This window comes from Canis lupus, chromosome 20, assembly GCF_011100685.1.
Source record: "Canis lupus familiaris isolate Mischka breed German Shepherd chromosome 20, alternate assembly UU_Cfam_GSD_1.0, whole genome shotgun sequence".
In the NCBI taxonomy this organism is placed as follows: Eukaryota; Metazoa; Chordata; class Mammalia; order Carnivora; family Canidae; genus Canis; species Canis lupus.
In genome coordinates, this window is record NC_049241.1 from 8,425,138 (window position 1) to 8,448,148 (window position 23,011).

Sequence of the window (23,011 nt, forward strand, 5' to 3'; positions counted from 1 at the left end):
TGGTGGTGACAGTGACAGGAACCAGGCTAGGGCCTCAATGGGCCGCAGACTGAAACTTGTGCTTTCCTCAACCCTCCCAGTGCCCCAGACTTACCGGAGAGCAGCGGGCAGTGTCCTGAGGCCCCATAAGCTTCTCTAAAGAGAGGACCATGGGGCTTCGGCCCAGTGCCAAGGACAACAGGAACCAAGGCACAGGCATCTTCCAGGTGCCAGGAGGCACCAAGGCCCAAGGCCCTGTCCGTCCCCCCCCCAGAGGGGGGGGCAGACACCGTACCTCAGCTCCCACTCAGCCCCAAGCTTGTGGGTAGGAGGGGCTAGAATCCCTCCTCAGCCTGGGGTCCCGGTGCTGGCTTGAGCACTCCCTCTCCTGGGAGTCCTGAATCCCGTCCCAGTCCCAGCCTGAGTGCTTTCGTTTTGGCTCCCGGCAGGCAGCAGGCTTTTCCCGCCCCGCCCTGTCCCTCCCACCAACACCAGGCCTGGGAGCCAGCAGCCTTGGACTGGGGTGGTGGCCTGGTCTCCTTCCCCTCTCCTCCTCCTCCTTCTCTGCTGACACCTGGCTAGGAGGGGCCCCTGAAGAGGGTGGTGGCATCACAGCTGAGTAAGGGAGCTCTTACTCACCCTGGGAGTCCCTAAGGAAGAGGCCTTGGGCAATCCTGGGGCATTTCCACTTCCTACATGAATCTGAGATTTTGGCACCCATTAAGTTCCCTCATACTGTGCATCCCTCTCTTCACACATCTGCCCTGGGACTCAGTTACCCTTTGTGCGGCAGGAGCTCTAAAGGCAGAGACAAAGGGCATCAGAAAGTGGGCTTTTCACCACTTCCTGGCCTCTGCTCAAGTGTGGTATGGAGGGAAGAAACTCAGCACCCAGAGCCAGGCAGAGGCCCCATTCGTGCTGTTGTCCTGGGCTGGCTGCATGACACATGGACCCTTCTGAACCTGTTCACAGTGAGGATCAAGTTTTCCAGGTCCTCCTTCGCCTTTTCAGAGGCATTGCTTCTGAGAATGTGAAGGATGTGGCTGTGGATGTGGACATGAAAGATTTGGGCCTGCAAACCCAGGCCCAAATGCATAACAACACCCAGGCAGGGCTGTGTGGACCCCTCTTCCAACTCAGTATCCTGGGTCTACCAGAGAAGCACATTGTGTCTCTTGGCTTATCCATTACATTTGCCTTTATTCATTTTTCTTGATCTTGGTTTCTACCATGTCGGCCCTGGCCCTGGCGACCCAAGACCAAAACCCCTTTCCCTGGGTCAGGCTCCCTCCCTCCTTCCCTCCTCTGGGCACAGCTGCAGTATGGGAAAACAGTATCCCTGCCACAGAAAGGGGTTTTCTCCCACCCCCCTGGAGTCATCCCTCACTCAGAATTTCCACCTCTCCTGCCTCCTCTACCTCTGCTCCATACCTCTCAAGCCTGGACTGGAGCATGTGCAGACTGCTCTTTCTGGAATTTTGAAGAAAAGAAGTGGGAAGATTTCCCCCATCCCCAACAGGACTCGAGTCAGTGGAGCCCTCAGTAAACAGAAACTCTCCCTGCTGGTTCTAAAAGGGTAGGCATGAGGAAGAAGCCGGACGCGTAAGGAAGGGCTAGGACAGCGAGGGAGGTGCTCTGCTTTCAGGCTAGCAGCCAAAGCCTAAGGATTTGGGGCCAGTAGTCCTGAGGAGGCACCCCAAGGATTCTAGGGTAGAAGGCTCCTTCAGGGATTCCAACCAGTACCCCTACGCCTGTCTCTGCTCAGCCTCGGTGGGCACAATTTGGCGGCCTCTCGTTCCAGCCGGTGGCACAGCTCCAGGCGACCCCGCAGGCACTGCCGATCCCCGAGGCGGCCTCGGCCGGTGGCTTCCGTGGAAGGCTGCGCGTCCAGCGCCCGCAGCAGGCGTGGCAGGTCGCGCAGCAGGCGGTAGCGCGGCAGGGCGCGCAGTGGCTGCGGAATGTCGCCCTTGGCACAGAGGCGACTAAAGTAAGCGAGCAGCAGCAGGGGGCGCGGGGCGGCGCGGAGCAGGGCGCGCAGGGGCGCGGAGCGGGGATCCGGGCCCCGCGCTGGACTGGGGCCCGCACTGCTCCACAGAAGCAGCACGGTGCCTTGCTCCTGTGCCACGCGCGCCCGCGCCGCCCACAGCCACGGCAGGGGGCCCACGCGCGCCACGCGCGTCCCCTCCCACAGGTCCACGATCACGTCGCGCCCGCCGCCCAGAGCTGCCCGCAGCAGTTCAGCCAGCGCTCCCACCAGGAGCCGCTGCGCCTCCGAGTCCGCCGCGTGCAGGAGCAACACGGGCCGCGCTCCGCCAGGGCCTGGGGGCGGGAGCAGCAGATGAACAAGGTAGGGGGCTGAGGGGGAGCCCAGGACTTCCCCTCCCCTACTTCACCCTCAACCTCCGCCCAGCCCCATCCCCGAGCCTTGGGGCTAATTCATCCGGTGTCCCACCTGACTCCTTATCTGCACTGGGGGTGGGTACCCAAGACAGCTTTAGCCTATAGGATGGCTTTGGGTTAATTAGATAAAAGCGTCCGGAAGGGGCCAGGTCTAGGGCGCTAGGTTTGGCAAGAGCAGCGCGGGCTGGATTTCCGCCCCACTGGTCTCATCCCAGAGAGCACTAAAACAGTGAACCATCTGCACAGAGGGACGTTGGCGCTGCCTTAACCATTCCTGACCACTAGGGGGCCTGAAGCTCACCACCTTGGGGAGCACAGAGCTCCACAGAGCAGCACGGACATGGCTCTACCAGAAGGGAGCCCAGGCAGGGGAAGGGTGGGGGGCAACTAGCCTAGGCACTGTGCGGACCTGAATACTCAGTTTACCCCAGAATGAGCGTACCTGACAGTGGGCGCCGGCGGGTGAGGGCTAGAACAATGCCCAATAGGGTGGCGAGGGCCAGGATTGCCAGGATCAAGAGCCCCAGGTGTCTATGAGAGACTGAGGCAAGCAGGGTGAGGCCAAGCCAGGCTCTTCATTGCCCAAACTCCTTCTTACCCCACCCTTCCTCACCCAAGAACTCACCATCCGGACATAAGAGGTGCTTCCAGGAAAACTGAACATCTGACCTCCACACCTGAGGGCACAGAACCCCCATCCTTGTAAGCCAGGGTAGCCCCTCCTCCCAGGGGATGTTGAATGGGGGTAGAGAAGGGGAATCACCCTAGGTAGGAAATTTCTCCAGCACAAGGTTTGTGTTTGGTCCAGCTCCTGCTGTGCCACACAATAGGTCAAGAGGGGCAAACTCAAAAACTAAAGCCAAGGTATCTATGAGGACCAGGAGAACACAGGCCCTGAATGAAGTAATCAGATGCCACTGAGCCCAAGCCTGTTGTCACCATGCCTAAATGTGGACATAGAATACCAGGTTTTCCGATACTTTTTTTTTTTTTTTCAGGAGAAGCCAGAAATCAGCAAATCAGCTTTTAAAAATATGACTCTTCAATATTTAAATGGTAGCAACTCTCCAATTTTAAACACCATGCTGGCCAAACCAAACATTTTTGCAGACTAGATTTGCCCCGTGTGTCCACCTGTAGAGTAGATGCTAGAGGAATGTGTACAGAGTGAGGGCAGGATTCCTTACCAGGACACAGCTCCCTGGCTTCAGGAAGGGAATGATGAGATCTAGTGTCACTGGGCTTGAGCCCTGAGTCTGTGTGAACAAAGAGCAGAATGATTGTCCCCAGAGAGTCTAATCAGACTCTGTCCAGTCTGAATCTGCCCACACTCTTCTTCCTTTCTACCCACCCCCCACCCAAATCCTACCCAGACTTAAGGCCAAGTGCCACTGCTGACAAGAAAGAAGTCTTCCCCTTGCTTTATTCTCAAGCATCCCAGTGATCAATCCCAGATCTAAACTGCTATATAGGGACGCCTGGGTGACTCAGCAGTTGAGCATCTGCCTTCAGCTCAGGGTGGGATCCCATGGTCCTGGGATCAAGTCCCACATCAGGCTCTCTGCATGGAGCCTGCTTCTCCCTCTGCGTCTGTCTCTGCCTTTCTCTCCGTGTCTCTGATGAATAAATAAATAAAATATTTTTAAACATAAAAAATAGGGGCAGCCTGGGTGGCTCAGCGGTTTAGTGCCTGCCTTCAGCCCAGGGTATGATCCTGGAGACCCGGGATGGAATCCCACATCGGGCTCCCTGCGTGGAGCCTGCTTCTCCGTCTGCCTCTGCCTGTGTCTGTGCCTCTCTCTCTCTTTCTCTCTCTCTCTCTCATGAATAAATAAAATCTTTAAAAATAAATTTAAAAAAATAAACCGCTGCACAGATACATATTAATCGGCAATCAGGCATTCATCAACAAACATGCTCTGGGTGTCTACATTGTGTCAAGCTCTGAGGAAAGAAGACACAAACATTGTCTCTGTCCTCTGGCAGCTCATAAACCAAGGAGCTTAACTATAACCTGCCTTCCTTCCCTGCCCTGCATATCTGAACGGATGGCTTATCCACTGGAAAGAACCTAAGTTGTGAAGTCAAACTATAGTTCAAAAAGTCTGGCTTAGGGCAGCCCGGGTGGCTCAGAGGTTTAGCGCCGCCTTCAGCCCAGGGTGTGGTCCTGGAAACCTGGGATGGAGTCTCATATAGGGTTCCTTGCATGGAGCCTGCTTCTCCCTCTGACTGTGTCTGTGCCTCCCTCTCTCTCTCTCTGTGTCTCATGAATAAATAAATAAAAATCTTTAAAAAAAAAAAAAAGGCAGGCTTAACTATGCCTTTGTGATTCCTCGCTGTGTGTTTTTTGTGTGGAGATAGGTTACCTCCCTCCATGACTGTCAGTTTCTTCATTTGTATATAAGGACAATAGTCTCTATTTTACTGGGTTATGGAGAGCATCACATGGGAATATGCATGTTAACACTCTTTATCATACACAGTACAGGGTGTATTCTTTTAGTAGTAGTAGCTTTTATCACGCTGGGGACACCTTAGGGGCAGAGACTATGTTATATTCTTTTCGTGTATCTTCCAGGGCCTAAAACAAAGTAGGCACAGAGTAGGGATTCAGTAAATGCATGCTAAATTGGGCAGAATTGACTGCCGTCTGTATATAGGCAGGATATGGCTCCACCCTACGCTCTGGGTACTGGTTAGGAAGTTGACCTGGGTCTCCATCCTTCAGAAACACCCTCTACCTCCAACCCCTATACCACCCCTGTTCTAGACCCCATTCTCCAGCCAGCTGTCAGCAAATGCTAACTCAGTGACTTTCAAATCATGGCTGAACTCAATGAAGGTGGTCTTCTAGCTCCCAGAAACAAATGAGTCCATGGATTTAGCTCTCAATTTTAGGTTATCCCATGTCACTTTGTCTTAAATCTTAAGCATGGCTTGGTGTTAAATCTTAAACATTCTTTTTTAAAAAATATTTTATTTATTTATTCATGAGAGACAGAGAGACAGAGAGGCAGAGACACAGGCAGAGGGAGAAGCAGGCTCCACACAGGGAGCCCGACGTGGGACTCGATCCCAGGTCTCCAGGATCACACCCTCGGCTGAAGGCAGGCGCTAAACCACTGAGCCACCCAGGGATCCCCAAATCTTAAACATTCTTAAACATTTGCTACCCCCATCTGCTTGGAAGCCCTCATAGAAGGCAAAACAAATAAGCAAGCTACCAGTGAAGGTTTAAGAAAGAATTTGAAAGAGCTAGTCATGCTTAGTCAGATTGGTGCTGTGGTTTGATAGATATATTTGATTGTAGTTAGTATATCAGATACATAGAAGAGTCTGTTAGTCAAACTGTTCTTAGTTGACATAATAAAATTAAATCTGTCAGTAGTTAACAATATTCTGCAAAGAGCACTTCAGCTTCCGGGGCTCTGCCTCCCAAGATAGTCAGGGAACGTCTGCCAAGTACCTTGTGGAGACAAACAGAAACACAGAGGGAGAGGACAGCTGGGTTCAAGAGATAGCATTGGTATAAAATGTGGCATCAGGTTGAGAGGGTCAGAGGACAGCTGGAGGTGGGATGCCCAGTCTCTTGCCTCTGTTTATCTCGTCCTCTGTAAATTCAGAAACTAAAAGGATTAGAAGCTGCTCCATTGAAGACCCCACAGACTGGCAGAGAAACCAATTGAACAAAGGCTGATCAAGTAAATAAATAACCAGATGATATAAATTAGAGATTTGCTTGCCTACACTTGCTATGCTCTGAGCAACAAGACCATGGGGGAGGAGAAGAGGAAAGCCCTGGCTGGGCCATACCTGGCTGATGCTGTAAACAGGGGGCACAAAACCGTCCTGGCCCAAGCTTGGGTGGCTCCAGGCAGCACTGAAGGTGGCATGAATTCTTGAGGAGAAGTGAAGGACCAGCTGCTGGGCCTGGGTATCCATGCTCACATTCCAGGATGGAGCTGCCAGGGTGGGAAAGGGTATGATGGGAGACACTCTGTTTGCGGAAGGTGGTCGGAGCTGGGCTGTGGTTGACAAAGAAGTTGGAACAGGGCTAGAGTGTGGCTTGTCACAGTTGAGGAAGGGTTAAATGGTGGAAGGGGGCCCTAGCCAGGGTCACTTGTTGGCTCACCAGTCCGGTGGGGGCATTCAACATGGCTGCTATTTCTAAAAGAGAACTGAGAAATCCAAGAATGGCAAGTCAGCCAGTTCCAGGTACCATCCATACCCCTACCCATCCACTGTCACACATGCTTGTACCTTGAAGCAGAGCTGGGGGTGCAGGTCTACTCCTTCCAAAACATACCACTGTGGTAAGAAAAGGCAGTTAGGGAGCAGGGCCCTGGACACCAGCCTTGCCCACTCAAGCTCTGGGGAGGCCTCTCTCACCCCCTCTGCCTCTTGCGCCGTAGCATTGGGGAGATCTTCACAGAAGGTGTGCCAGTTCTGCCTCTGGCAGAGGGAGGCCTGCAGCTTCAGGGGGCAGCGGAGTGTTAGGGCCATGACCATCTGACTATGCTGGCTGTAGTCGGTAAAGTGCACTGACTTCCAGAAGTCCGAGCCATCTGGGCAGGCGACAGGCAGAGGCAGAGTGAGGGCTAGGGAGGCCTGGGCCCGGGGTTGTCCTCCACCTCATTTTGCATCCTTATCCCCTGGGGCAGCAAAGGATGACTTTGTAAAGGTGCTCAGCCCAGTTGCTGGCATGTCTAGGTACCCAATAAATGAGGAGGACTTCTCCCTACCTTTTAAGACCTTTCCTACTTAGCTGTCTCATCTTCTTCCTGTGCCTCCACTCTGGCCAGCTCTCAGGTTGCTCCCCAAACTCAATACCTGCATATCTTTGCTTAGGTTCCTCTCAGAACCAGGAATGTCCCAGCCTCCCCTCATCTCCTTTTGAGACACTGCCCATTTTCTGAGCCCACCTCAGGTGTCGCCTCCCATGAGAGACCTCCTATCAGACAGCCTTCATGGGCTTCTCCCTTTCCTGAGTTCATGGCCTACAGCCTAGTTCTTAGTTATAATGGTACCCTAGACTGTAGGCTGCTTTGTGCTAGTCTTTTATTGTTTTGGGCTGCCATCTCTTTAACTTGGGATAATCACATGAATATGGTATTTTGGACATCATCAGCCACTTTCACATATAAGATTGAATACAAGCCTCATTAACAGTTGGCAAGTAAGGCAGGGCGACTATCAGGTTTAGAGAAGAATTAGTGGGAGGTGACTGCAGGACTCCTCACCCGTCCTCTTAGGACACTACCTCCTGGGTCTCATATTTCAAACCTAGTACAATGTTCAATACTCTGATTTATTGGCAGGCTGATTGGTAGATATGGTAGTCCTTCTTTCTCCCCCACCAACTCCAGGGAAGTGCCTGCATACCTTTTGGAGGCTTCCTCCACAACATAGGTGTGAAGTGTGTGTGTGTGTGTGTGTGTGTGAGAGAGAGAAACAGAGAGGCAGTGAATGCACAAGAATGCATATGTGCAGCACTTACAGGCTTCAGGCCAGTTCTGGAAGGGACATTTTTTGCGCCTCACAGTGTCCTCTTGCAGGTAGGATGCCTGAGGGGACAGGGGAACAGTCAGGGAGGGTCATAGGAAAGGCTTTTCCTCTATCACTCAGACCTGAAACTCATTCTGGCTTGGCCTGGCCCTGATGTAAGCTGCCTGAACCGGCAGGGCACTGAGGAGAAGAAGCAGTACAGGGTTTAGGCAAGGGTAGGTGGTGAGTGACCCGAGTACAGGAGCAAGCTCAGTAAATGTGAGGATGAGTCCTCTTCTCCCTGGAGAGGGGAGGTCCACATTTGTCTGCTTTTAGCTTTCCTGGCTTCCACTCTCAGTGATCCCCAAGGCATGCCCTGTACGGACCCCTCCCTCTGGACTGCCCCAACCCCCAGGGTTGCCCCATGTGTCTGTCTGCCCCTTCCCTTTTATCTCCTACCCAGCTGACAAAGACCCCTGTATTTTTGGTCTAGTCCAAAGAAGCCTTCATGCTTTGTAAGAAAAGGAGTGCCATGGAGGGCTCATGCGGACAAGACTTTTGGAGCCGTATGGAACCTTGTAGGGGTCACATGTGCCCCCACCATGACTCCTCAGAACACACAGTGAAGGTAACTGCATACTCTGTCTCTGTGGGTTGAGGTCAGTCTGAACCTAGGGAAGCTGGGTTTAGGATAGGACTGAGGTTGGAATTGCCCCCCAAAATAGCTCATGTTCAGCAGGACACTTCCCTCTCTGACCCGACATGTGGCTTAAAGTCCAGCTGGCAGCAGTCTGCCCAAGCCTCTCATCAACACCCTGTCTTTCTAAGACCTGACTTACTTGGACATATGGTTGACCAGCTGTGCCTCTGGGAGACCTAGAAGTGGAGCCATGGAAAACCCAGACCTTTTGTTCTGCTCACCTCTATGCACAGACAGGGCAGAAGAAATTCATAAGGCAGGTCTACAGCATGGCCCCCAGACACAATTTTCTGTTGACGAAGCAGCAAAAGGAGAGAAGAAATGCCTGAGAAAGAGCTTAGGCACCCTGGACCAGGGCAGTAGGAAGCTGGGACCTTGGCAAGCACATCCTATTCTTCCTCTTAGATTTATTTCTTTCACTGAGGAATTTCCTTTGAGGTGGAAGGTGTCCCTGATCTGTAGTCTATTTGCTCTAGCTATCTCAATATATGGAGTGGGGAGGGGGAAGAAATAGGGGAAGGATCCTACATTTATGGAGCCCATACTGTATGCCAGGGAGGATGCTAGATGCTAGAAGCATTAATTTGATTAATTAAATGCTAGCACCACAGTGATCTTCATCTTAGAAATGAAGAGAGCCGGGGAATCCCTGGGTGGCTCAGTGGTTTAGTGCCGCCTTCGGCCTGGGGTGTGATCCTGGAGACCCAGGATTGAGTCCCGCGTCAGGCTCCCTGCGTGGAACCTGCTTCTCCCTCTGCCTGTGTCTCTGCCTCTCTCGCTCTGGGTCTCTCATGAATAAATAAATAAAATATTAAAAAAATAATAAATGAAGAGAGCCAAGGGACACAGAGATACAGCCTCGGTCCCTGTAGATGGTATCAGCTACATACCAGGGCATCTGGAGGTTGAAGTGGAGGTATTAGGCCTGGGCTGAGTGAATGGGGGACGACATCACATTCTCCAAGGGGGAACAGCGAAAGGAGGGAGATGGAAGGGGACCCAGACAGATGTGACTGCTTCTTGGGGGAACTGAAAAGGCTTCTTAATGCAACCTGAATCTCGCTAGAGGCTCTTCTCTCCGGGGATATACACTGTATTCATTTCTCTGCTAGGCATTCATGGTTGCTCCAAGTCTCTGCCTGCCTTTTCCCATCCCCTCCTCCCAGGTGACAAAGACTCCTGCATTTTCTGTCTTATCCAGAGAAGGTTTAATGCTAGGCACTTCAGATCTGTATGGAGGTCTCAGACAATGCCTGTCCCTCTCCGGGCCTTGGTCTCCCCACAGATACAACAGTGAGGACCTTTATGCTCCAGAGCTGTGTGATCTGGCTTTTTAAAGGGAGATGACACTCCATACCTGGGTGTCAAAGGGACTGCTCAGCTCTTCACATTCCAGTACCCACTGGTGACAAAGGCGCACGCTGACCTCAGGTCCTGGAGGAATGGTCACTTGAATAGCCCGTGCCTCAGACAGCAGATCAAAGGAGAACTCGGGCCCTGGAGAGGACGAGGACCTGGTAGCCTTGTCTCTTGGCCTATGCGCAGGCACTATTACTTGGCTGCACCCATCTCTGGTCATACCCCATGCCTACCTTCATGCCTTTGTGAGCTGGGTCTGGGGAGATCTTCCACTGCCTTTGGATCTGCAGGTTGGGTCCTTTTAGAGCGCAGCCCCTTGTGAGAGATGTCTGGGGAGGGGACAGCAATGTGATGACCCTTCTCAGACAGACAACAGCTACTCATCAGCTTCCTCTGTGGGCAGAGAACATGGGTGGCCTTAGGCCAGGAATTAGGCTTCTATTCCTGCTTCTGGAACCTGGGGCACCCCAGGAAGTCACTCAATCTTTAGGCCTCGGTGTCCCTAACTGTGTAGTGGACAGAATAGTTTTTACTTCATCGCCATGCTTTCTGTCTTTCCTAGGGCTAGAGAACAAAATGGGAGGCCAAAAAGGAAAGGGCTGGGAGGCATAGGGCAGAGCTGGAACTGGCAAGGGGAGTACCTGAGCATATGCTGGCATCTTGTGTCTCCTACAGAACCGGAACTTATGTGACTTTTTGTATTTCTGCACCAGGAGGTAGAACCAACCCCCCCGGAGGCCTGTGCAGGAAAGGACATAGTTAACAATTTACTATCCAGGCCTTCACTGCCCCTCCCCTATCTGGAAATGTGGTCTGATGTTAGACAGTAAGTCATTTCATATCATGGAGGGTAATGGTATCAAGCTTCTTTAGTCCTGAAAGTTATGATACAGTCAAAAAAGGACTAATTCCTTAGGTAGAGAAAAAGGCAAAAATGTCCATTGTTGGGCAGCCCAGGTGGCTTAGAGGTTTAGTGGCGCCTTCAGCCCAGGGCGTGATCCTGGAGACCCAGGATCAAGTCCCACGTCAGGCTCCCTGCATGGAGCCTGCTTCTCCCTCTGCCTGTGTCTACCTCTCTCTCTGTCTCTAATAAATACATAAAATCTTTTTAAAAAATGTCCATTGTAGCATTATTTACAACAGTGAAAAATTAGAAACTGCTGATTCTTAAGCAGTGTTTGGGAATTTGTATGTGCCGGCACTGAACTAGGCAATGAAAATATAGAGTTGAATAAGAAAGACCTTACTTCGCAAAGAGAAGGTAATAATAGTAAACTCACAGAACTAAAACAATTTGATCTCAAGCATTGGTGCCAGTAGAAAGGAGAAACACCTTCACAAAATGATACGGCTGAACCCATGAATATCAGTCGTGGTCTCCTATTTGAGGATGACCTGTCTCTGTTGAGGTTGACAACAGGAGAGACATCTGTTCTAGGAGGGTAAGTCCCACCTTCCTCAGCCTGGGGACCCCCAAAACACCCCTAATGCACATCTCCATTGAGAATAGCCCAAAGGGCTGTTTCTCATACCTGAAGGATCTGACACCAGATGCAGGCACAAATAATAGGGGCAGAGCCAGAGCTGAACACACCAAGGCTTTAGGGACACAGGAAGGGCCAACTGGGTATGGCAAGGAATACAGGCAGACCTTCCTGGGAAAGAGGAAAAGAAAATCAAATGGTAGAATCCAAGGAGGTCCCTCCTGCCTCAGACAAGTTGTACTTGAGACTGAGATGTGTGGCTCTGGGCAAATGACTGACCTATCAAAGCCTCAGCTTCCTCATTCATAAAGTAGGACTGTTGTCAAGATCAAGTAAGATAGCATGTGGGAAAAGGATTTGCAAACCAGCAAGGGACCCTAAGATGTGAAGGATCATGGTTGTATCACTGACAAGAGGGAGGGACCTGTTAAGGGGGAATGCCTAGAGGTTATCCTGTCTCTCCTTTAATTCCCCCCTGCCCCTCAGGGGCAACAGATTTCACAGTACAATCCTGTTCACTATGCTGCTCTACCCCTCAGAAACAGGGAGTCTGAGGGGCTAAGTGCACTGCCTGAAGCCACTGTGGAGTATGTGGAGGAACTACAATGCAAATCCAGGCTTGTCCTGATTCTAAACCCCATGTTTTTTCCTTGATATGCTCCTTCCCAAGTCGAGAACCAAAAATTAGAATGGAAAGTTCACCAGGGGTCTGGAACAAGGGACACAAAAGAGAAGTAGGGCACGGAATGAGACTCACCAGTGAGAGTGTCTTCCTGAAGGCACAGGGCCCAGTAGGGGCAAGAAAGGAAAGAATTATTAGTAGAGATTCCTATATGGGGGACATTCTCCCTGTGGTCCTTGCCTCAAATCATCTAATTCCAAGGCCCATAAGCTAATAGCTCATCCATTGTGGCTCTTCTTTTTCCCAGCTCTACCCCATCCAGGCGCTCAGCACACCAGAACCTTTGCTACCCCTCCAAGACCATATAGAGGACATACGGGGACTGCACCAGGGCACAGGGCCTTGGAAGACATGAGAGGACAGGCAGAGGAGTGGGGAGCTTCACCAGCTTGGCAGGCAAGTGTCCCCACTGGGCAACAGCAGCATTACCTTACCATGTGGGAGGCCAGCAGACAGTGGGTGCTCCAGCGGGGCAGGTAGGAGCGGCCAATCTTGGCGGAGGCAGAGAGGCCAATAAACAGCAGGAGAAGAGGGAGGCACTGGGCTGCCAGTCTGGGGCTCCCCATGGGCTTCCGTGGGGTCAGAGTGCCCAGGACATGGCTGCACAGCCTGAAGGTGGGCAGCAGAGCCTTGCTGAGCAGCAGCGGGGAGCACAGGGAGCAGGAGTCGTCGCCTCTGCCTGTCCCTGCCCCGCCCTGCCCCAAAGCTCCTCCTAGATCCTAGATCCTAACCAGCCAGCCAAGCCACATTCCTTCTTCTCCTAGCGGAGGGACAGAGCTCCCTCTCCCCAAGAAAACCCTGCCGCTCCCACCTGGAGGGCCAGGGGCTACAGCTCAGGCAGAGAAATAACAGGAAAGAGGCCAGTTAGGGGAATGGAGGCTGTCCCCACTTCCTAACCCCTCCTACTCCTGCCAACACCCAGTACATCTGACCCGCCCACTAATGCTCTTGGACTTAGAGCTTCCTTGGAGATGGGTCTCATCCCCTCACTTAGAGAATTAACAGAACTACTAAGCACTGTTCTGCAATGGGGTCTGGAGATAGCTGTGACCATAAGGGACACACTTCCCTTTGTGTCCCTGAGGCACCATTTAGAGTTGAGCAGAACGACAAAAAGTCCCTGTAGGATGCACATAGACCTCACATGCTCCCATATGCCTCCTGTTCCCCACCTGGCTGACCCTCAAGACTATAGCCCAGCCTTTTCTCTCCACCCAGCTCTTCTGGGTAAAAGGCTCCATGCCAAAGGGGCCTCCAACTTCAAGAATCCTCTAATCAGTACCGGCTGCTCAGAAAGCCCCAGAGCACACAGCTGAGCCCTGGAGCTGTGGGAGCAGGCCCCACGCACTGACCTGGTTTCCTGTGGTTTCCGATGCTGACGAGGCTCCAGGCTTTGTGGGGACCCTCCCCATCATCCCACAGCTTCCTCCTGCTCATGGAGCACTTGAACTGCTCAGTCCTTACCTTGGTGACACACATAGAAAACAAGTTCAGGGCACACCTACGGGGTTAAGTCATCTTGATATTGTTATTGTCCCTCTGCCCCTTTCAGTAGTCTGACCCTAGCCTTCTTCAAGCCAATTCTAGTTCCTAAGTCTTCAGGTCCACTGTCTGAAGACCCATTGTACTCATTATCCTAAAAATACCCTCTGGCTTTTAAGTTCCTTAGAAGATAAGGACCCTTTCCTATTCTTTATGTTCTCCAATGCCTAGCAGTGGATGTCAACAAATGGGTGCTTTGTAGTTGAATAACTGCAAGTAATGATACATTTTATCTAAGCAACAGTTTATCTGCTTCACATTTGACAAGCACTTTCATATTTGATCCATTTAATCAACTTATGAGAAAGTGAGAATTATTCATTTTTATAAAGAGATAAATAAGGAAGAAGAGTGATTTCATCAAGGTCTCTATCCAGGGAGCTCCAAATCTGCCAACCTCTCACAATTCATTTCTACCAGCCTACGGTCTCTCTTCCCCCTGTCTCATTACCCTCTTCCTGGGAAAAAGGTTTGCCTGGCACAGGTCTGTTTTTTGGCCTTGGAGCCTATCACTGCAAAAATAGATCGGTAAGTTACCAAGGAAGAAAAAGGTCTGGCCATACTAAGGACAGGTTAGGGGGTCTTCCCCCTCAATCTTTACCTAATCCACAGTAGTTTAGATCTACATTAATAATGCATTTTCCAATGCTGAGGGCATAAAGCGAGAAACTTGGTTCCATTCTCACATACTTCTCTTTTTCGACCTCTTTGTATCTTCTGATCTGTCACAGTGAAAATATATCCTTAACTGCTCCCTGACCCTGGCTAACGTATGGTAGGAGAAACAGAAAAGACAGAACAGGGCCCATATTCACACATACAAAAGAAATAAAGAATGGAAAGGGAATAAAAATGAGAGCATAGAAAAGGAAAAGGAAAAAAGATGAGGAAGAAAGGGGGAAAGAAGAAAGAAAAGAAGGTCTGTGTTTTATTTACTGTCCTGCTGGCTTGCCTATTGATTATGGGACCTAAAAAATTATTTAGGGTAAAAAGCACTGCAGGAGAACTCAGGTACTGGGAAAGAGTAGGGAATCAGTTTAAGATTTGCTAAACTCTTACTATCAGACTCTAGGCCTGTGTGCTTTGCCCACATTATCTCATTTTGAGGTCAGTCTTTTTTTTGGGGGGGGGGGGAACAGTCTTTTTTTTGGGGGGGGGGACAGTCTTTTAAAACCATTCTACAGACTGGAAAACCCTAGGCAGATTAAGTAACTTGTCCAAACACAGAGATGGAGAGCTGGGACTCACCACTGCGTCTTTTGGCCAGGACACACAACTTGGGGAAATCTGTGGGAGGGTGAAGGGTTTCTGGGTCCTAGAGACCACAGAATTACTCGACTTAGCAGTGCAACGTAGTTGGTAGGGTTAACAATGCGAAGGGAGAATTTGGAATAGTTAGAAAGAACATAGGAAAAGTAGGTCTTATGATAGTGAGTTAATGGTCAGACTTCCAGATGAATAGGGATTATTGGGGAAGAGTCAACAAGGAAGGTGTAACTGTGGCTGGAATAGAAGATGGCTAGGTGGAGTAAAAGTCAACTGCAGCACAGAGCCCTGTCTTCTTGGAAGATGGCCGAAGCCTGTCTTAACGTGCGGTTTGTGTCTGAATGAGCTGACCCAGACTTCATGCTCTAGCTCTAATAACCTTTACTTGGGGACCAAGCCAGGAACTCAGGAAGTCTTGGCAGGCCCCTGCACATGCTCAGATAGAGAGCACGCTGTGGGGGCCTTAGACAGCTGTTTCTTGAGCCTTACCCTTACATGGACTCTGGTCAGATCATGCAGCAACTCCAGCCTCTTTCTGTCATGGCTGATTCCTAAAGTCCCTTGGGGCAACTGGGGCTCTTGTTAGGGGAACTTAGGCAGGTGGGGCCAACATGTTAGACCAGACCAGTGCAAACCAAGAGTGGAAGAGTGTTCCTTCCTTACTTCTGCTCTCCCAGAAGGGATCAACCTCCAGAGTTCCAAGGCAAGAGATTATGCCCAAGAGAAGAGATAGGGACTCCCAGTCTGAAAGGGGGAGGTTAGCAATGCTTGTCAAGAAAAGGGATTTTGGGTATTTACTAAGTACTGCTTTGGTATTTAATAGTATTGCTATGTACTATTCATATACATTATTTTAATTAATCTTCACAATCCTGGTAGCTACGATGGTAGCTAGGATGATCCCCTTTTGTCAAATCAAATCAGAGATTCAAGTATCTTGCTCAAGGCAAAAGGCATAATTCCAACCTAAGTCAATCTAATTTTAGAAGCTAAAATTCATTCCACTATGCCACACTGCCTTTCTCATGCACTAGGTGTTCTCTAAGGGTCCCTCCAATGCCTATAGTTGAGATCTGCAAACACTAGGGAAGAACCTTTCCACACATTTATAAAGTGTTACATAGTTCACGAAACACTTTCATAATACTTTATCTTATTTGATCTTCAAAACAGTCCTGTGAAATAGGCAGTGTTGATCTTAGCCATTCAATTAGGCGTGCTGGTACTCGAACCCATCTTCCACCATCCAAATACAATGGTCTTCCCACTAAATCAAGATCTCTTTCAAAACTCTTGTTTGCTTCAGGGAATACTACAACCATGAGGTAGGAAAAAAATGATTGGAAAAGCAGAATCCCAATAACCCAACAAGTAGAAACCTAAAGTAAATCAACTGGCTTTTTTTTTTTGCATTGACAGTAATTTCCATAGTGGGTCTTTGAAAGCACTCTAAGACTGAAGTATCACTCCAATAATCAAACAAAAAAAGTTTAACTTAAAAATTTTTTTCATCCCAATTCTTTGAAAATTAGCAATTTGTGCCTGGTGGACATAATTCCATTACCCACACATTTCCATCTGCTTTCCTTTGTTCTCCAAATTCTACCCCTGCCTCAGTCTAATTCTTCCCTCTGTGCAATACATCCCGTCTTCAGTTTACAGTAGGACAAGTTACTTTATTCAATAAAGGGCACACCATGTATCAGGTACTGAGCAAGGGGTAAGGAAAATACATGTAAACAAATACTTCTGTCAATAAGAGGTAAAATAAAACTGCTACCCAATTTCAAAGAAAGAACTCTTACACTTTGAATTGAAGCAACCAGAAGGCTCCCAAATTACCATGTAAACTGAATCTTGAAGGATAAGTAATAAAGGCATATAAAGGTATAAAAGGGAAATTTTTAAGCAAACTGGGAAAACATGAAAGCAATATGGGAATTCATGAGGTTCTACTGACTGAGAAAGACTGTGAGAGTATTGGGAGATAATGCAAGATAATGCAAGTGCACTGAAATCATACCTCACAAATGTCTGAAAGAGATTAAGGTATTTTATTCAAAAAACAATGGCACATAGTAGAGACTTGATGATCTAGAGCTGTGCTTTTTAAAATTTATTTATTCATGAGAGACACACAGAGAGAGGCAGAGACATAGGCAGAGGGAGAAGCAGGCTCCCTGTGGGGAGCCTGATGCAGGATCACGACCGGGATCATGACCTCAGCCAAAGGCAGATGTTCAACCAATAAGCCATCCAGGTGCCCTGAGCTGTGCTTTTGTTATACTCAGTTGCACACAGGGATACAGGAAATATGGGTATAAGGTAGAAAACAAGGAGTTAAATTTGGGACACACAGAGTTTGAGATGACAGGACATGCAGAGGAAGAAGTTTTGCAGTATAACTACTGCCAGATCTAAGAATGACTGAGTATAGGCCTAATGTTTATAGAATAAAAGTACTGGGGGAAAAAGGACTAGAACCCTTGAGAGGGTAGAAGTCTGCAATTAAGAGATCCAGAAACCATCCAGAGACTATAAAGTCAAGAGGACAAGATCAAAGGGACACACATCTTTCCTGCAATATTTACTGTGTCAGACTTTTAGGCGTGAAGAGGGCCTTTAGTTCACAGATCTCTTTCCCACTTCCATTTTTAAAGTTAAAAATGCTCCATATCATTAGATGGCATGTTTATTAGTTGTTTCACATGTATATCATATTTCACCCAGATTACATGCAGGGATACTTTAAAATTCTTTTGGATACCATTAATATATTACTAGACATATAAATGACAACCTGTTAACACTGAATAATAAACATGAATATCTTACCAAAAGAAGAGCCCATAATCCAAGCAGGATGAGGATGGGCCATTTTACAGGTAGAGAGATTAAAATCTATGGCCCATGCTAGTTTCTGTCAATCAGCAGCAGGGCTGCTACTATGACTAAGGTTCCTTACGCCCAGTTCACATCTCTACTGCTACTTCCAGGTTTCTTGGGAAACTTCTGCCTCTTTATGTCTAAGGCCACTCAAGCAACATACCTTTCACAATTTATCAAATCCCAACACAAGGCACAGGGTGGAGAAGGCAGTTGTAACTTTATTGAAGTTCTTTTTAAATAAAATGCTTTGCAGTGGAGACAACAGACTGCAGGGGGAGCCTCCCAAATGTTTCCTGCCCCACCACCTACAGATTAAAGTAGAATTTGATTTATTCCCTATCTCCTTCGGTCTTGATGCCTAAGGGGTAATGGACAAAAGTGGAGAGAATGACCAAGAGGCAAGGATGACGCTCAGTCTTAAAGAAAAACCCTGAAGGGCCTTAAGTTCAACCAGCTGAAGTTTGTTTTATAGTTGTTGATCACCCAGTTCCAGCCAACCAGGAATAAATTAAATACAGTTTTGCCACTTCAGCTGATGTCAATAGGAGGGGCTTTCCAGAATGTGGGCCTAGTTTGCACTAGCTGCCAAAATCACCAACAATTTCACAACAGCTCCTCTACCTTCTCACTCTTTTCGGTGGGAGGCCCAGGCTTCACCCCACAGAAGAGTCCATCAGGCAGGCTTCATTTACGCTTCTTCTCCTGTGTGCTGGTGAACCAAGAGTCTAGGAGCTTCTTGCTGTAGTATAACTGCCAGGCATGCACTTGAACTGCCAGCACCAACACCAGGTACATGACAGAGACGGCAGAAAAACCAAAGAGGAAGCGGTAAGCCTTTCCATGGCGGTAGAGCTGCTGTGCAGCAGGGAACATCTCCATGCTGCCATAAATGAGGGGAGCTATGGAAAAGAGCCCCATGCTGATCATGGAGAGCACGAGGTAGCTAATGTTGTTTCGAGGGAAGGAGAGGAGGCCCAAGAGAGAGGGCACAATGCTCAGCAGATACGGGTATTCCCACTGATAGGGCATGGCCACCTGATCATGCGACAATAGCCTCAGGTGTCCCACGCTCATCTTGGCAACCAGGAGCAGCCATATGACCAGATGCACGTAGATCAGCTTCTTGATTTCATACTTGAGAGTCACACTGTGGGGCAGAGCAGAGGAAGAAGTACCTTTCATTCAAAATTTTCTAACACCAACTATATGCCAGGCAACTATATTGGACACTGGGATACAAATATGATTAAGATACAATCCCTGCCTGGAGGCTTAGGGACAAGGAACAAAAGAAAAAATAAGAGGTATCTGGGTGGCTCAGCCAGTTAAGTGTCCCACTCTTGATCTTAGCTCAGGTCTTGATCTCAGGGTTGTGAGTTTAAGCCCCACATTGGGATCCACATGGGGGATGGGAAGTCTACTTTAAAAAAAAAGAAAAGAAAAAATAATTAGAAAATGAACTGGAAGAGCTCTGGTAAATAGATGTTGTCAGATATATAATATCACAGGAAGGAGTAATCAGTTCAGCTTAGGATGGGATGTCTGGAGGCTATCTAGAGGACAGTGATATTTAAGCTAGGCTCTGAAGGGTAGGTCGAGCTGGGATTCCAATTAGAGGTAATAGCAGGCAGGCAAAAAGACATAAGCATTGTGTTCCAGGAAAGCAGGTGGTGTGGCAGGAATACTTTGTAGTGGGAAGGGGAATAGCAGGATATGAAGTTGCAAAGACTAGGAGTCAGATTAAAAGCAAAAGAGTAACTCAGAGCTGTGTTTAGAGAGGACTTTGACTGCATTGTAAGAATATAGCCTACAGGAAAGATACTGGCAGCAAGGAAAACAACTCAGGCTGCCCATACTTCCCCAGTAGAGCAGATTTTATAGCCAAAGCAAGCACATATCTCTCTTATTATTCTAATTCTCTCGGGATCTCTATGTATCCTCTTCACACCCCTGAGGGCAGTTTCTGCTCTGGATAGTCACCAAAACACTTGTGTGGTGATATCCTTTCAGGCAGGGGTCTAATGATAAGAATGAAATGAAGGTCCAAAGAGCTTCTTTGTCATTCTTCAGAACTCTGGAAAGAGGGGCAGCCTGGGTGGTTCAGTGGTTTAGCGCCTCCTTCAGCCCAGGGTGTGATCCTGGAGACCCGGGATCGAGTCCCACGTCGGGCTCCCAGCGTGGAGCCTGCTTCTCCCTCTGCCTGTGTCACTGCTTCTCCCTCTGCCTGTGTCACTGCCTCTCTCTTGTCTTTCATGAATAATAAATAAAATCTTGAAACAAAACAAAACTCTAGAAAGATGTGAAAAACATTCTGGGAGATTTTGATGGATTTAAGAAAAGAAAATCTCTTTTCAAAATCTTTATTTAAAAAATATTCACTATGGAAAATGTGCAACGGTGGTGGTGGTGGTGGTGAAGTCAGTCACCTGGAGTGGTGGTGGTGAGAAGTCAGTCACCTGGAGACTTCATGCTCCATGAAGGCAGGGACCAGCTTCCTTGTTTTTTTTTTTTTTTTTAAGAAAACAAAAAACATTTTTATTGAAGGTATAACATGCAAACAAAGACCAGATCTGCTTTTGCTTACTCTCATATCCTCGGTGCCTAGCACAGATGCCTGATGGATAGAAACGCAATAAATTTTTGTTGAATGAATAAACGAATGTAGAAATCCCCGCGGGAGCGTTCCTAAAATTCATTTTAGGCAAGGAAAGGCTGGACTTTATGGTCTACATTGCCCCAAATACAACAGCTACCATGTATTGGGCAGACTTACACGAATTACTACCTCGCTAATTCTTCACCAAAACCTAAATAGTGGATGGCTTTGCCCTTCACAGATGAGGAAACTGAATTCCAACTAAAACCCGGGTTTCCGAGGTCCCACGGCGAGGCCAGCACCGCAAGACTCCGGAGCCTAGAGGGCAGGGACCGGACCCTCCCGGGGCACAGGGCGATCCGGCGCTTATGGGAGCGAAGGGGCTTCCCGAAGTGGGGGCCGGGCCCCGAGCCGTCCCGGGAGGAGGTGCGCGCGGCCGGGCGGGGTGGGGTGAGCCCCTGAGGCCGGGCCCGTGCCGCTTCCCAGGCCTCCGTGCTCCTCGCCTCGCTTCATACCTCATCTGGTAGTGCATGGCGACGCGCTCCCGGTGCTGAAAGTCGCTGCCGTCGGTACCGGCCGCTCGCGGGCCTGCCCGAGATGCCATTATCCCCGCCCAGAACCCCAGGACCCCTCACGCCGACCCACCGCCGGGACTACCGGGCCAGGCCGCCTGCACACCCCGTTAGCCGCCTCAGCTACCCACCCTCACAGCCGCGAGGTTTCGCGAGGACAACTTCCGGCCTCTCTGTCTCGGGAGGACCGACTCTGTGGTTACGCGCTCGCGCACGCGCACGCGCTCGCGCCCGTGCTCGGCGGCGGCGGCGGTTCCCTCCCCCCAGCCCCCACGCCTTCCCTTTTTGGAATGCGCGAGAAATTAATCTCTACGGATGGCGTCTTTTTGCCATCTGCTCGGACCATATCACTTAGCCTTCCAGCACGTTCACCTTTTTATTTTTTTTATTTTTTTTTATAAAGGATTTCCTGGTTTTATTTATTTATTTATTTATTTATTTATTTATTTATTTTTAATTTACTTATGATAGGCACACAGTGAGAGAGAGAGAGAGAGGCAGAGACACAGGCAGAGGGAGAAGCAGGCTCCATGCACCGGGAGCCCGACGTGGGATTCGATCCCGGGTCTCCAGGATCGCGCCCTGAGCCAAAGGCAGGCGCCAAACCGCTGCGCCACCCAGGGATCCCACGTTCACCTTTTTATTTATTTTTTTTTTAACTTTTTTTTTTTTAATTTTCTTATTTATTGATGATAGTCACAGAAAGAGAGAGAGAGAGAGAGGCAGAGACACAGGCAGAGGGAGAAGCAGGCTCCGTGCACCGGGAGCCCGACGTGGGATTCGATCCCGGGTCTCCAGGATCGCGCCCTGGGCCAAAGGCAGGTGCCAAACCGCTGCGCCACCCAGGGATCCCACGTTCACCTTTTTAAACTGAAGACATCGCTGTCCCCACTTTACAGACGGGGAAGTGATAGTAGAAAAGGGCTCTGTAACTCTCCCAGCAGCACACGTGATTGACAGTCTCAGACTCTCTCCCCGTGGATGACTTAATCGTTGCAAAGAGAAACTGGTAACTTGACAGGGGGAGGGGCCTAGGGTGCACCCTCCCTCAAGGAAGTGAAGTTAACTCGGTCAGTGATGAGACAGACTGACATCTGTCTTTCCCTTACACTGAGCACAGGGCATCACTTCCGCGCTATATCTGACAAAAATCCTTAACTTGCATCTAATAGGATAAATTGAAGGACATTCTATAAGATAACTAGACTGCATTTTTTTTAAATGTCAAGGATGTGGGCGTGCCTGGGTGGCCCAGTCGGCTGAGTGTCCGACTTAGGTTATCAGCTCAGATCTTGACCTCGGGGTCATGAGTCCAGGCTCCACGGTGGGCTCCACGCTGGGTGTAGAGTCTATTTAAAAAGTAAAAATGTTGTGGCACCTGGCTCAGTGGTTGAGCGTCTTACCTCTGGCTCAGGTCGTGTTCCCCGGAGTCCTGGGATGGAGTCCATGAGCTACCTGCGGGGAGCCTGCTTCTCCCTCTGCCTATGTCTCTGTCTCTCTGTGTCTCTCACGTATAAATAAATAAAATCTTAAAAAAAAAAAAAGAAATACAATTTCCTTTTTTATTTATAGCTTTGGCATTTAAAATTTTTTATTATTTATTTATTTATTAAAGATTTTATTTACCCGTGAGAGACTGATGCAGGACTGGATCCTTGGACCTGGGGACGACCCAAGCCAGAAGCAGACGCTCAACCACTGAGTCACCCAGGGATCCCGAAAATTGTATTTCTTAAATAATAAGACTTGAGAGTCTAAATGACCGCTTGATCCAATTTTGTGTTAGTAGGCATGAAAATAACATCAATCTCATACATCTCTACCACAGCTCTTGGGTGACCAGGTGCATCCTCAATGAGCAGTACATTCTGAAAGAAATCTTTTTTTTTTTTCCTTCTAAGTAGTAGGTCTCAACAGCAGGCTTAAAATATTCAGTAAATCACATTATAAACAGACATGCTATTATCCAGAATTTGTTGTTCCATGTATAGAGCACACAGTAGAGTTAGTATAACTTTTAAGGGCCCTGGGACTTTCAGAATGGTAATGAGCACTGGC

At 49.0% G+C, this 23,011-nt stretch overlaps 3 protein-coding genes across 21 annotated transcripts in view; all 3 read right to left on the reverse strand.

Annotated features, from left to right (window-relative positions):
* The window catches only part of IL17RC (interleukin 17 receptor C), a 13,753-nt gene extending 12,349 nt beyond the window's left edge, over nucleotides 1-1,404 (reverse strand). For all 5 annotated transcript variants that reach the window (XM_038565700.1, XM_038565698.1, XM_038565699.1 and 2 more), the window contains exon 1: nucleotides 95-1,404. In XM_038565700.1, coding sequence (XP_038421628.1) covers nucleotides 95-199 — 105 coding nt within the window. In that variant the 5' untranslated portion in view covers nucleotides 200-1,404. The remainder of the gene's footprint in view (nucleotides 1-94) is intronic.
* IL17RE (interleukin 17 receptor E) overlaps nucleotides 1-21,113 on the reverse strand; it is a 21,640-nt gene extending 527 nt beyond the window's left edge. Inside the window, exons 1-18 of one of the 13 annotated variants that reach the window (XM_038565682.1) lie at nucleotides 21,085-21,110; nucleotides 13,441-13,552; nucleotides 12,518-12,721; nucleotides 12,164-12,179; nucleotides 11,455-11,577; nucleotides 10,564-10,661; nucleotides 10,156-10,315; nucleotides 9,921-10,060; nucleotides 8,785-8,853; nucleotides 7,877-7,943; nucleotides 6,769-6,944; nucleotides 6,640-6,687; nucleotides 6,512-6,557; nucleotides 6,193-6,341; nucleotides 3,567-3,635; nucleotides 3,005-3,056; nucleotides 2,822-2,920; nucleotides 1,411-2,298 (exon numbers count right to left, since the gene is read on the reverse strand). In XM_038565682.1, coding sequence (XP_038421610.1) covers nucleotides 1,703-2,298; nucleotides 2,822-2,920; nucleotides 3,005-3,056; nucleotides 3,567-3,635; nucleotides 6,193-6,341; nucleotides 6,512-6,557; nucleotides 6,640-6,687; nucleotides 6,769-6,944; nucleotides 7,877-7,943; nucleotides 8,785-8,853; nucleotides 9,921-10,060; nucleotides 10,156-10,315; nucleotides 10,564-10,661; nucleotides 11,455-11,577; nucleotides 12,164-12,179; nucleotides 12,518-12,721; nucleotides 13,441-13,503 — 2,175 coding nt within the window. In that variant the 5' untranslated portion in view covers nucleotides 13,504-13,552; nucleotides 21,085-21,110 and the 3' untranslated portion in view covers nucleotides 1,411-1,702. The other 12 variants (XM_038565685.1, XM_038565681.1, XM_038565692.1 and 9 more) reach the window with 12 other exon arrangements.
* Nucleotides 17,979-21,160, reverse strand: JAGN1 (jagunal homolog 1). Of its 3 annotated transcripts, none has more exons than XM_038565704.1 (2): nucleotides 21,085-21,160; nucleotides 17,979-18,932 (listed from the first exon to the last, which is right to left on the reverse strand). In XM_038565704.1, exon 2 carries the CDS (start codon nucleotides 18,857-18,859, stop codon nucleotides 18,470-18,472), a length of 390 nt encoding a protein of 129 aa, XP_038421632.1. In that variant the 5' UTR covers nucleotides 18,860-18,932; nucleotides 21,085-21,160; the 3' UTR covers nucleotides 17,979-18,469. The 3 variants fall into 3 exon arrangements, with proteins under 3 accessions (XP_038421632.1, XP_038421631.1, XP_038421633.1); XM_038565703.1 differs by lacking the exon at nucleotides 21,085-21,160 and adding an exon at nucleotides 20,897-21,078; XM_038565705.1 differs by lacking the exon at nucleotides 21,085-21,160 and adding an exon at nucleotides 20,212-20,261.
* Between the last annotated feature and the right edge of the window lie 1,851 nt (nucleotides 21,161-23,011).

Bases quoted from the DNA above. Each gene is read 5' to 3' on its own strand.
- JAGN1 (XM_038565703.1), bottom strand. From the start codon at position 20,985: ATGGCATCTCGGGCAGGCCCGCGAGCGGCCGGTACCGACGGCAGCGAC. The intron at 18,933-20,896 runs GTATGAAGCGAG...TCTGCCCCACAG, and splicing joins GCCATGCACTACCAGATGAG to TGTGACTCTCAAGTATGAAA.